Source organism: Notechis scutatus, chromosome 1, assembly GCF_049901735.1.
Source record: "Notechis scutatus isolate UNSWTSFEM ecotype Mainland chromosome 1, rNotScu1.2, whole genome shotgun sequence".
In the NCBI taxonomy this organism is placed as follows: domain Eukaryota; kingdom Metazoa; phylum Chordata; class Lepidosauria; order Squamata; family Elapidae; genus Notechis; species Notechis scutatus.
The window spans coordinates 9,129,071-9,142,345 of NC_142009.1; the positions used below are offsets into that span (position 1 = coordinate 9,129,071).

General features: G+C 40.0%; 1 protein-coding gene across 3 annotated transcripts in view; it reads right to left on the reverse strand.

Annotated features, from left to right (window-relative positions):
- MYO19 (myosin XIX) overlaps nt 1-13,275 on the reverse strand; it is a 40,459-nt gene that overhangs the window by 15,144 nt on the left and 12,040 nt on the right. For all 3 annotated transcript variants that reach the window (XR_015747810.1, XM_087956440.1, XM_026682733.2), the window contains exons 7-16: nt 12,003-12,105; nt 10,223-10,319; nt 6,058-6,134; nt 4,967-5,057; nt 4,055-4,226; nt 3,523-3,596; nt 3,063-3,184; nt 2,824-2,937; nt 1,880-2,056; nt 741-899 (exon numbers count right to left, since the gene is read on the reverse strand). Coding sequence is in view for 2 of the 3 variants with exons in the window: in XM_087956440.1 (XP_087812566.1) it covers nt 741-899; nt 1,880-2,056; nt 2,824-2,937; nt 3,063-3,184; nt 3,523-3,596; nt 4,055-4,226; nt 4,967-5,057; nt 6,058-6,134; nt 10,223-10,319; nt 12,003-12,105 (1,186 nt within the window). In the remaining variant the exon portion in view is untranslated. The remainder of the gene's footprint in view (nt 1-740; nt 900-1,879; nt 2,057-2,823; nt 2,938-3,062; nt 3,185-3,522; nt 3,597-4,054; nt 4,227-4,966; nt 5,058-6,057; nt 6,135-10,222; nt 10,320-12,002; nt 12,106-13,275) is intronic.

The following is a 13,275-nucleotide window of genomic DNA, read 5'->3' on the forward strand; positions in this document are numbered from 1 at the left end:
GGTTGCCAAGTGCCCAAATCGTGATCATGTGACTACAGGGTCTTGCGATGACCAGAACTTCAAGGACCAGTCAGAAGTACAGGTAGTCTTTGACTTATGACAGGTCTTTTGGTGACTGTTCGAAGTTACAATGGCATTGAAAAAAATGACTTATGACCATTTTTCACACTTATGACCATGGCAGCATCCCCAGGGTCATGTGATCAAAATTCAGACACCTGCCAAGTGATTCGTATTTATGATGGTTTCTGTGTCTGCGGGTCATGTAATCCTCTTTTGTGGTCTTCTGATAAGCAAAGTCAAAGGGGAACCCAGAGTAACAGCCGTATTACTAACTTAACAACTGTAGTGATTCACTTAATAACTATGGCAAGAAAGGTCATAAAATGGGGCAAAACTCACTTTACCACCATCTCACTTAGCAACAGAAATGTTGGGCTCAATTGTGATCATAAGTCAAGGACTACCTGTATTACTTATTCAGTTCTGTTACAATTTCAAACAGTCACTGAACAAATAGTTGGTAAGTGAGGACTACCTACAGTTTAATGATTCGTCCTTTATTCATACAACATCCCATCCTGCCTCCCTTACCTGTGATCTCCTGTTCTAAGAATCTCACTTCCTCCTCTTCCTCTCGTTTAACAAATACAGGTTTTGGGGCTCACTGTTGTAGGAGGAAAGCACGGGGATAAAAAAATGAGGCACAACTTAAATTGAAATCTGTAAATGGGGCGAACCTTAAATTTTGAGACGACTGTGACAAGTGCAGGTTTTGCTTGAGTCTTTGTATGATTTTCGTCAGGTTTGGTGTTTGTGTCTTCTACAGGAAATAATTTCTGAAGCAAGGCATCCTGGGACTGTTGCAGCAATAGGACCAACTCTGGGGGAATGGGATCCTGTATTTTTAAAGAAAAATCAGAAGCAAACAAATTATCAGACTTTATCATAGTGAACCATAAACATACAGAACAATTCTAAATGCATCTAACTGTTGCAGCAGAAAGTGCTTCTGATAAAAATTCCAGTCCTTGCTCCGCCCCAATGTATCTTGGGGGGCTGGTGTTCCAAAGGACAGGGGCCACCATAGAGCAGGCCACTTCCTAGGTCCTATCAGAAGGCACTGCTTAATGGATGGAGTACGTCCACTACAGGCAGAAACCATGAAATACAGAAAGGTTTATATCTGTCTAACTTTTTTGTGGGTTTGTAAGCAAAAGCTGTTGCCACACAAAAGCTTCAGAAAGGAGACCCTAACCAACAGCCAGAGATATAATGTTTATTTGCGCATTTGTGAACAAAATTTAAAATCTTCTGGGGATGATGACATTATATTATTGCTGGAGGAACTGCAGGAGAAATTATTCCAGTCCCTTAAAGAACATGGTGTGAAAAAATATTCATATATATGAATAAATGGTATCTTCTGCATTCTTTTGGCCTCTATGGTCAGCAGATGATGGTTTAAATTGATGTTGTTCCCTGGTACCAAAGATTCAAGCAGCATGTGCAGGGAACTTCTCTGTGGCAGCAGCCTTCCTATTTTTACAACTCACTTTTAAAAGGCTGACAAGGTTTTTTATATCAGAAAATAATAATGGGGGTGGGGAGGGAGAGAGAGAGAAGAAAGAGACAGACAGGAGAAAGAGACGGGGGGAGGGAAGGAGAGAGGAGAGAGAGAGAGAGAGAGAGAGAGAGACTTGAACTAAGTTTTGTTTTTTTAAACAACTGGATGCTTTTCTTTAATTGCCCATCCAGTAAACCTATCAAAAGCTTTCTTGTACCAAATAATTAGAGACTTAACAAAAAATGACTTAGAGACCACTGGTTTCCCTATCTCTCATTTAAATTAACAAACACAAGTGATAACCAAACATACCTTATTTTTTTCTACCATACTCTCAATTCGATAGCAGACACTACCAGCATAATGGGATACGATGAAGTTTGGCTCCTTCCTAAATTTGTCTCGGCTTACACTCCTGTTCTTGGACAGAGCAATCTCAATCCGACTTTGAAACTGTGCGGCATTGGAAGTCCAGTTAAGGCGACAGGCCTGCCAAAGAAAAGAGAGACACAGTGGGGAAAAGTTGGCTGGTGGTGGTGGTGGGGGGGGACAGGGGGTAGGAGGACAATTACGACCAAAGCCAATCAAATTTAGGCATAGATGAGTATTTTGGAGCAGTCCAAAAAGGGGGAAATCCAATGTCGTGGTCAATGTCTATGGAGGTTTTCAGTCTTTGAAGATAGCAAAGTCCACATTATGGACAGAGAGGACCTCTGGTTTAAAAGAGGAGCCAAAGAGGCCATCTATGTCAAAACTGAATAGGCTTCTCTCAACAGAGGGGGAGGGATATGACATCACTCATCTCCTGTTTACAACACAGTCCTTTCGGCAGTTCCAAGGAGGTTCCACACTTATTTGCACTACTCAGGTGACCCTGAGGACAGAGACAAACCTCCAAGTGGCCTCAACAACTCTCTAAAAGAATGCAAATGACCAGCTGTCTGCAAGGAATATAAATCCTTCCATTCCCCACCATCCAGTCAGAGATGAAGAAGCTTCTTGGATGAGAAATGTCTTCAAGGAAAAACAAACAAAGTCCAGTCGTCTCTTGAAAAAAGCATCTCTGGGACAAATGCTGTGGTCTTTAAATCAGGCACTCCTTCATGCCTTTTACATTCCTTTTTTTCCCTTGTCTTACATTGCATCAGTATTGTCTTACAGTGCCAGTTTAGCCTCTTCCTTCCTCCTTTGGATAGCTCTGATTACGATTTAATGGACTTTATTTGAAAAGGAAGAAACGGAAGCTTTGGACTCACCTCATTGAGCAAGGAGAAGATGCTAACAGGATTCCCCTCAATGGCATCCAGACAGGTTTGATTATCTTGGTAGTTTACAAAGGACCATTCAAGACCTTCTTCAGCATATTCTTCCTGGGGGAATCAAAATCATAGGAAAATAACAGAGAAAATGATTTCAATTTGCCCAAAGACCCTGGGACACAACAACTGATTCTTGCAAAAGAATCCTTGGGGAAAATTCACTGGCAAAGTATTACCTGTTGAGCCTTTAGAAAATGGCCGACAAAATGCTGCTGCAGTTTCTCATTGGCATAGTTGATGCAGAGCTGTTCCAAATGGTTTTCCACAAAAGATTCAAAACCGTAAACATCAAGTAGACCTGAAGCAAAGTCAATGGGGAAGCCAGGTTCTCTTGATGACCACATGTTTCAATTAACAACTGCAGTGGTTCCCTTAACAACTGCGGCAAAAAAGGTTGTAAAACAGGGCAAAACTCATTTAACAACTGCAAATTTTGGGATCAATTGTGGCCATAAGTCGAGGATTATCTGTAGCCTCATCCCAAACCATTTAAAGCTGTAGAGGTAATAATCAGCACCCTGAAAGAAACTGGATGATTCCCAGATTGCAGAAGGTTTAATGTACAGAACATTATTTAATGTGGATTCTAACTATTTCTGCCAGCAGTTATGTATCCAAGATGGCCCCAAACAATACCTATGAAGTTGTTCCACACGGAATTTGAGGCACAGATGCTTTCGTTGATCACAGACACCAGCCAGTCAAAGATCCTGCAAGAAAGATGCAAAATTGTGTCACTCTAATCAGCCAGATATGCTATTACATAGCAACAAATAAGCCGTAAACACAAATACTGAGTTGTTAGGTGTCTGTCATAAACAGGACTGAAGACCCAGTCCAAAGCTAATAATCAATCATGAAGATTATACTTTTTCTTCCAGGTTACCTTACCCTCCAGGTGGGCCTCAAGGAGAGAAAGAGATTTTGAGGAATAGAATGGCGAGAGATGCACAAACTGAGATCTATCAGTTAAAATCACAAAGATACACGGCATTTTAAAATGTGATAGAAGGAATGAAAACACAGAATTTTAAGGACATTTGATGAACATTTGATGCTTTTATGAAGTATCCAAGGCAGTGTTTTTCAACCTTGACAACTTGAAAATGTATGGACTTCAGTTCCCAGAATTCCCCAGGCAGCCAGCCATGCTGGTGTAAGGACTTACCTGGCATAAATCACCTTGGCCAGACAGTCCCTCCTTGTATCACACTCTGCCTTGAGACAAGGCTTCCTGAACACCTGCCGTTGTCTCCCAGCGGTTATCGTCCGGATCCTGAGTGTGTCCAACAACTGCTCCCCAGGCACTCTTAAAAGCCGGGAAGCAGTCTCTGCGAAGCCTTGTTTTAAAAGAATCATTAAAAAAAGGGGTCAGTCACTTTTTTCTTAAAATAGCCTGGATAAATTTCTGTTCTACAATATAAAGCTTAGGATAATATCTTGGCTTGATCTATGGGTGGTTCACAAATATGAAATGGGAAAATGACTTATCATCCTAAAATTTTCTAAGTCAGCAACCACACACACACACACACACACACACAATTTATACAGATACAAACACCTGTATTTGTATATATCCGACATTATACAGTTAGTCCTCAACTTATGACCATAACAGAGCCCAAAATTTATGTTGTTAAGTGAGAAATTTGTTAAGTGAGTTTGCTCCATTTTATGACTTTTCTCGCCACATTTGTTAAGGGAATCACTGCAGTTCTTAAATTAGTAATACAGTTGTTAAGTGAATCTGGTTTCTCCATTGACTTTGCTTGTCAGAAGGACTCTGGGATGCTGCAACCGTCATAAATCCGAATATAAATCTCGTGACCATAGGGATTGCTGCAACAGTCGCAAGTATGAAAAATGGTCATAAGTCACTTTTTTCAGTGCCATTGTAACTTTGAACAATCACTAAATGAACTGTTGTAAGTCAAGGACTATCTGTATTATGACGTACTTTGCTGAATAAGATGCAAATGTCTGGTTTTACACCATCTTCAGAATTAAACCATGATTCTTTGGCAAAGCTGAAACTAGACAGTTTTGAGATTGGAGGACTGGCTCATGGGCAGCTCACCTTTGGCCAGGTTTTCTAACTCACAAAGTTGTGCCTCATCTTCTGACTCACAGAACTGAATATTGCCCAAATGGAGAAGACCAGCTAGTATCTGTAACAAAAAAAGGTTGCAAACTGGTTAGTTTCTCTGTATTCTGTACTAGTGATGTTTTTGGGATGATCTATACTCAGAAACTGAGTTTGCTGGAAACTGGCCAGCAGAAGATTTGAAGGAAAAAAACCCCACCCTAGGATAAAAAAAACATCCTATGTGAACACAGACAAAAATGGCATGAAGCCAGGCTGCTGAAATTCAGGATATGCTAAATCACCCTCAAACATCAATATGTGCTGATTAGGTGGCCTAACAAATCCTATCACGGATTTGTAACTAAGACTAAGAACATGGCATCTGGCCTCACAATTCCTGGCAAATAGATGGGGAAGAAATGTAGGTAGTGACAGATTTTACTTTCCTAGCTCCAAGATCACCGCAGATGGGGACTACTGACAAGAAATTAAAAGACGCTTGCTCCTGGGGAAGAAAGCTATGGCAAATCTAGACAGCATACTAAAAAGCAGAGACATCACCCTGCCAACAAAAGTGTGTATAGTCAAGGCTCTGGTTTTCCCAGTTGCAATGTATGGCTGTGAAAGTTGGACCATAAGGAAGGCTGAGCGCCAAAGAATTGAGGCCTTTGAACTCTGGTGCTGGAGAAGACTCCTGCGACTCCCTTGGTCTGCAAGGTAATCCAACCGGTCAGTCCTAAAGTAAATTAATCCTGACTGCTCCTTAGAAGGCCAGATTCTGAAGATGAAACTCAAATACTTTGGCCACCTCCTGAGAAGGAAGGACTCACTGGAGAAGAGCCTAATGCTGGGAACGATTGAGAAGAAAAGAAGAAGGGGATGGCAGAGAATGAGGTGGCTGAATGGAGTCACTGAAGCAGTTGGCATGAGCATAAATAGACTCCGGGGGATGGTAGAGGACAGGAAGGCCTGGAGGAACATTGTCTATGGAATCACGATGGGTCAGACACGACTTTGCAACCAACAACAACAACAAATCCTATCAATTAATCCAACTGCTATTGAGCCAAGGTTTAACTGACCTTAAAAACATTCTTCTGGGTGAAACTGTCGATACCCAAGTGGGTCATGGCCTCCCGAGTCACATCAAAACAGTCTTCTACAAGGCAAAGAGACATTTGTTAGATGGAAGTTCTCTCTTCTCTCCTGAAGATCAGGTGGCTCTAAGGCAGTCCCAAATCATGATTTGTAAGACGTAACAATGATTTGCTGCTACAATTTAACCAACAGCCTGAGTTAACATGCACTGGTACTGAATCAGAACGAACCTAGTAAGGCCAAAGTGCTCAAGTGCAAGAATAACTTTTAAGAGTTGAAATTGCAGGTAGACTATACTTGATTCCGCCTGCTTCAGAAAATGGGAAGAATCATGAAAAATGGATGAGACAAAAGCAAACTTATTTTTCTTCCGGTTTGTCGGCTTCCGCGAGCGGCAGGGATTTGCGGCTGCGCGATCCCTGCCGCTAGCGTTTTGGGGCTCCGACCCAGACGGCAGTGCGGAGCTAGGCTGCCCTGCAGGGGCAGCTGAAGGTAGGGGATCCGGAGAAGGGACTGGGGTGTTGCAGACCCTCCCGGCCGGCAGAACCCCTTTTCCCAGGACGGTGCAGCGGCGGTCTGTAATGGCCGCCACAAAGAAGCTGGCAGCCGGGTAAGAATGCGCAGGAGGAAGTGGAGAAAGTGCTTGAGAGGAGAAGGTTTTTCTTGGCTCCTAGGACTCTAAGACATATTTAATAAAATTCCTGAAAAGTATGACTTTCTGAATAATACCTGCCAGAAGAGGAAAAAAGCGGCTGTTTGAAGGTGCTGAAAGGATAGCTTTCCCTCTTTTCCTACGGAATAAATAACTGGATATTAAGAAACCTATTTTTTAGGTGAAAATTGGTTTTAAGCGATGAGTGGGAAGAGAGAGGATTAAAAAGAAAATAATTGTATGCTAAGACTTTGTTGGAGCAGATGCCTTAAGGATTTGAAGACTAGAATATATTGTAATAAGATTTTAAACAGATTTGGACTTTCTTTCTCTTTGATTGATATTACCCCAGAAGGAGAAAGTGAGAACTCTGCCTTGGTTTGGACTGATTGATAACTTTGGGACTGTTTTATCTTTTTTATTTTCTTTTGAATATTCTGGTTGTTGTAAGAAGAAAGAAGGAGAAAAGAAAAGAAAAGATTTATAATGGCTCTTTCTGTTGAGGAACTAAGAAAAGAATATGAACAAGCAAAAAAAAAATGGTAAAGATGGTGTGGAAGAAGCTTTCCTTTTCTTAGAAATGGCGCTTACTAATTATCAACAAACATTACAACAGATGAAGACAGCAGAGGAACAAGAAAGAAAGGAAGGAGCCATCTTTAATGAATCTCAGAATTTGATCCAGAAAGAAGGAAGAGAGAAAGAAAAGAAAAGAAGAGAAAAGAAGAAAACTAAAGGACTTAAGGACTTAAGATCTAAAAAACATTTAAGAAAGGGAAAATAAAGTGCAAAACCAATATGATGATAGTAAACAAAAGGGAAAAGGAATACGACAGAGAAGGGAAGCCGGTAAGGCAGAGGCTAGAAGAAGGGGGTAGAAAGGTTTGTTGGGAGAAGAAAGAAAGGGAAAAGGTGGAGAAAAGCTACAATGTTTTGAAATTAAATGGAAAAAAGGAATTTTTATGGATAATGGATAAAGTATAATTTTAAAAAAAAAGATTTTGCAAGGTACATAAGATGAGATGGTAGTATTGCAATGGTTTAAGAGTTGACAAGAGATTAAAATGTTAAAATGTTTAAAAATGATTGGCTTTAAAACTTAATAATAGGAGAGGTTTAGAATATTGTTTTAATTAAAGAGTTTAATAAAATTATGGTATTGATGTTATTATAAAATTTTTATTATAGTATTTTTTTTTAATATTTGGATTTATTGTCTAATTATGCACTTAATTATGTTGGATGTATTAGTTAGATAGAATGTACCAAGCAAAATCTGATTGGGTATTAGATATTATTTTAAAGATTAATTTGATTAACTTAGGGGGAGATAGAAAGGCATCATACTCTGATTAATGATTTCAGGAGAAACTGATTTTCTTTTTTTTTTCATAAGGAATGAGACAAAGGGATGATAAAAATGGACAAAAGATACAAATATAATGATTCAAACTAAGATGATTAATTAAGGTAGAATTAAGAAGTGTGAAATATGTGGAGAAGTTAATATAGAAGGCTTAGAATGGTAAATAAAATAAGTAATGATATGTAAGATGAGCATGAATATACCGTATTTATCGGCGTATAACACGCACAGGCGTATAACACGCATCTTCATTTTAAGAGGGAAATTTCAGAAAAAAAATTAAATTTCTAAATAAAAACTTTGAAGCAAAATAAGGGTAGCTCAGAACTTTTTTTTTATTAATATTATTACCACTTATAAGGTAAATCAGTGGTCCCCAACCTTTTTGTACCAGGGACCGGTTTCAAGCAGAAAATTTTTGCAAGGACGGGGGGCGGGGGGGAAGAGAAGAGAAGGAGGCTTCGCTCTCGCTGCTCCACCATCCAAGGAAGAAACTGCTTCAAAGAAGCGGGGGCTTTTCCTGTCGCCGCAGCTATTCGAGCGCCCGTTTCACCCCCCCCCACCCGCGCGCTGCGCTTCAATCCACAGTGTCCCATTCTGCCTGCCTGCCTGCCTGCCTTAGTTTCTGGTTGTTTGGGAGCAGCTTCGCTGAGAATAATAACTATTCGCCTCTTTTACTCAGCCGAGCTGTTCCGATTCAACCATTAACGAAGGCAGGCAGGCAGGCAGAACGGAGCACTGCGGGCGGGCGGGCGGACGGGGTGGGGGTGGGGAGAAACGGGCGCTTCAGGGAAGCTGCGGCGACAGGAAACCCCCGCTTCTTTGAAGCAGTTTCTTCCTGTGCTGGTGGAGGAGCGAGAGAGCGACTGAGAGAGCTGACCCAGAGAGAAGGACAGGCTTGGTTGCTTCCTCCCTCCCCTTCTTTCATTTGTGTCCTTGATCCCGATCCCAGCAGCATTCACCGAAGGCTTAACATTATATCGGCGTATAACACGCATACATCATTTGCCCCCTATTTTCAGGGGGAAAAAGTGCGTGTTATACGCCGATAAATACGGTAATTGAAGTCCATGAAGAGAGACACCTGGGTCCAAGTTACTTTCCAAAAGATTTTTTTATGTTTTGTGTGTTGTGTGTATATGTCTTTTGGGGGAGAATTAGTAAAAACTTGTAGAAATATAGAATGAGAATAATGGTAACTAAGTCAGAAAGAAACAGATGAAATAATAATAATGATATTGAATAAGAGTAAAGAGAAGTAAAGAGAAATTGAATAGGAGGTTTTGGTATGTTATATGGAAATGGTTTAAAACAGAATCATAATTTATCTGACTTGTTAAATTTACAATGGAAAAAGGTTTAAACATGTAATGAATAATGATAATTTGTGTGTTTTAAAAATTAATAAAACTTGTTTTTTTTTTAAAAAAAAAGCAAACTTATTTTCACTTTCATGAAAGCAAGAAAATATTGTCATTTTTCCTGTACTTAACGTATTTTCCCTGCCTCTAACATTAAACTTTGACATTTGGGAATCCTCAGGTTATACATCCAGGGCCAGGCAGTACTGAGAGAAATGGGGATGGGTGGAGAGCGATTATTGGTTTTTGTATTGGGGTTTCATCCCTAATAGCTGTCTGGGGTCACCAAGAGTGAGTTCAGTAGCCAAATACATTTTCTAAATAAATAAATATTCTAAAACCAAACCAAAATCCCAGGACTTGGTGGGACTACGCTCCAATTAAATAATCCTACTGAAGTACCTCAGAAATTATAAACAAACAAACAAATACATTTTTTAAAAACCAAACCAAAATCCCAGCTTGCTGGGGACTAAGCTCCAATTAAATAATCCTACTAAAGTATTTCAGAAATTATGTAAAAATCCTTTTAAATGAATACAGCTGAGAGTTTAAAAAGGTAGATTTGTCACCATAGTTCCTTATTATCTTTTTTTGAAAGTTAGCCTCAGAATTTGCTCCAGCAGTTTTCATCTAGTCATTTCTTCTGTAACAGCAACTCGGCTTAATTAATTACATTAAATTTTATTTATTTAGGCTTACAGTCAATCTCCTCCCTTTCTTTAAAGAAGCCTAAGAGTCTTTACATGATCTGGGTTTTCAAATGCTACCTTCTAGAGTCTTTTCAGAATTTGGAAGCCAACAGAAATGTGCACTCTCCAGAAGATCCCATTCTTGGCGCTCATCCAGCGTGGCTCCTTTTGCAATCTGGAAAGTAAGAAAACAGTGTGGCAATTTCCCTCAAACCTACATTTGTGTCCTAGGTACTGACTGTCATCCTCATACAGCTGCATTTACAGAACTTGCTAAATGTGCTTACTGAATTAACCCATTTACTGAATTTGTACAGTGATGGTAGTCTTACTTAAGTTGAATTTGGCACATGGTAACTTCTAGCTTACATTTCTGGGGTCTCCTGCTGGCTTCCTGTCCAAACTCTAACCAGATCTGAATCTTTTTCATTTTTTTAGGTCAGCCAATACAAACTAAGTGGTGGCATCGGCTGGAAGAAAACCAAACCAAGCAAGCTGTACAACATGCCACCCTCTGCATCTAAAGTTAATACTAATCAGGCAATCTATATGGAAAAAATTAAGAAACTAGGTTATTAAATGAGCTTAACACAATTATGGCAACAGGATCAATATTTAATGCAACTATGGTTTAACCATTAGACATGTTTCACAGGCATCTAGTAGCTAAAGCTGAGAAAGAATGGATCTGATTAGTACTTGGATGGGAGACTACAAAGAAATCCCCGGATTACAGGATAAATTAGGAAATTATGGAAAGAAGACAATGGCAACCTCCTTTTGCACCCCCAGAATGGCTAAATTTGCAATATTTCTAGAAGTCAGGCTCAGTTCAAAGAATCTTTACTTTGCTGGCATATTATGGTTGGTCTGCCAGATGCTTAGACTGGATGTGGCATTTTTGTCCACCTATCGAGTCCTTCCCAAGGATCTTGGATAGGCGGGTGTTTTTGTCTGGAGGTATTAAAGATATCTTTGTAGGATGTAAACTGTTCTGAGTAAAGCTGCCTTTTGCAGTTGACTGGTGGGATTTTGTCATTGCCAATGATGTTCAAGTGCATCTCCAGATGTTTTGGAATTGCACCCAAGACACTTATGCCTATTGGTAATACCTTTGCTTCCTTTTGCCACAATCATTGTGCATCTATTTGCAGATTTTTATGTTTTGTGAATTTTTCCAGTTATTTTTCTTCTATTCTGCTGTCTCTAGGTATAGGTAGTTCTCGACTTACAACAGGTCGCTTACTGACCATTCGAAGTTACAACAGCACTGAAAAAAGTGACAGGATTATTTTTCACACTTATGATCATCACAGCATCTCAATGGTCATGTGATTTACATTTGGATGCTTGGCAAGTGGTTCATATTTATGACGGTCATAGCGTCCTGGGGCCATGTGATCCATTTTTGAGACCTTCTGCCAAGTAAAGTCAATGAGGAAGCCAGATTCACTTAATAACCATGTTACTAATTTAACAACTGCATTGGTTCACTTAACAAAATGTGGCAAGAAAATTCATAAAATGGGTCAAAATTCACTTAACAAATTTCTCATTTAGCAACCTAAATTTTGGGCTTAATTGTGGTTGACTACCTGCATTACAATTACAACTAAACTTTTTTGTCTTTCTCATCAACATTATTAGATTTTTGTGTGTGTGTGAATACCTAATATTCCTGCCTGCCATTTTCCCACGAACAATTGAAGCAAGCAGGTTGTTCCATTAAAAAAAGGATATTACTCATACTGAGACTCTCAGCAACAAAGCAGAATTATTTTCCTAACATCACTATATGCATACAAATTTAAAAAGAAGTTATTGATTCACATTAAACAAACACAATAAAAACACAAACCTGGTAAAAAATATGGAAATTCCTTTCCTGAGGGGCTTGATAAGCAACTCTTGTTTTCTCCAGAAGAAAAGTCTGAATGGAAGCACTTGTTAAAAGCTGAGATCTATAGAATGGCAGATTAAAATTAAATCTTAGACTCTAAGAGCAGTGGAAGTTCAGCAAAATTACATTTCCTGTTCTATTCCAGAAGGCCCTTCTTCACATACAAGCTTTCCCAACTCAATGGATAGCAAAAAGCAAAGATTGTAACTTCAAGAATGCCAATCAATGGCCATAATTGATGAGGATGCTGGGAGGTGTAGTCTCAACATATTTGACGGGTGTTCAAAATAGACAGGATGGCAAATGTTGTGCATGATGCAAGCCAGGGGTGGGTTTCTACCGGTTCTGTCCACCTCTGTAGAACCAGTAGCTCTGAAGAGCAGTAGACATAGAACCGGTTCTATGTCTGCTGATGTTTTTGCCTGCCCACCCACCCGGGCTCTTACCTGATCTTTATTTCCTGATTTTGCAACTTCAGCTGCTGAACGAGGCACAGCTGCAGTTAGAAAAGCAGGAAAAGAGGGCTGTTTCAAAGGCTGCTTCTCTGCATGTAGCGTGCTGATGATGATTTACAGGCGCACAGCTCTCAGCCTGCAGGGAAGCTCGTAAATCCCGAACTGGTAGTTAACCCTGTCGTATTCCACCCCTGATGCAAGCTCCACCCTTCAATTTAATGCCACATTGGTTGTCTTGCCTGTTTTGATCCCACCCCTGGACACAATGCATAAATTCTTGCCCAGAATACAGGCAGTCGTTGACTTACAACTGGTGGCTTAATGACTGCTTGAAATTATTACAGGCCTGGAATGGGTGCTTTATGGCCCCTAAAGCATTTGTGGCAATTATGAAGTGTCATGCCACCTACTCATCCCATGGCAGTCATGTGACATTTTGGGCACTTGGCAACCAGTATGCCTTTATGATCAGTTTCAAAGTGCCCCAATCATGTGACCATAATGTGTGACTTTTTTGTCAGTTTCTGGCATTTTCTTTGCTGGTTTCTGGCCCAAAACACCTGTTTGGAAGAATGATTCACACTTATGAATGCAGCATATATATAATGACTGTGGATTTGTTTCACAACCACACCAAATTGCTTAATGACTGCTGGGAAAAGTATCATAAAATCAGGTCTGTTCATAGGAGTCCCTTGACTTATGACTATAATGACTTAAACCCAGCAATCCAGTTGCAATGTGGGTCAAAAATCGGGGACTGCCTGTATGGCATC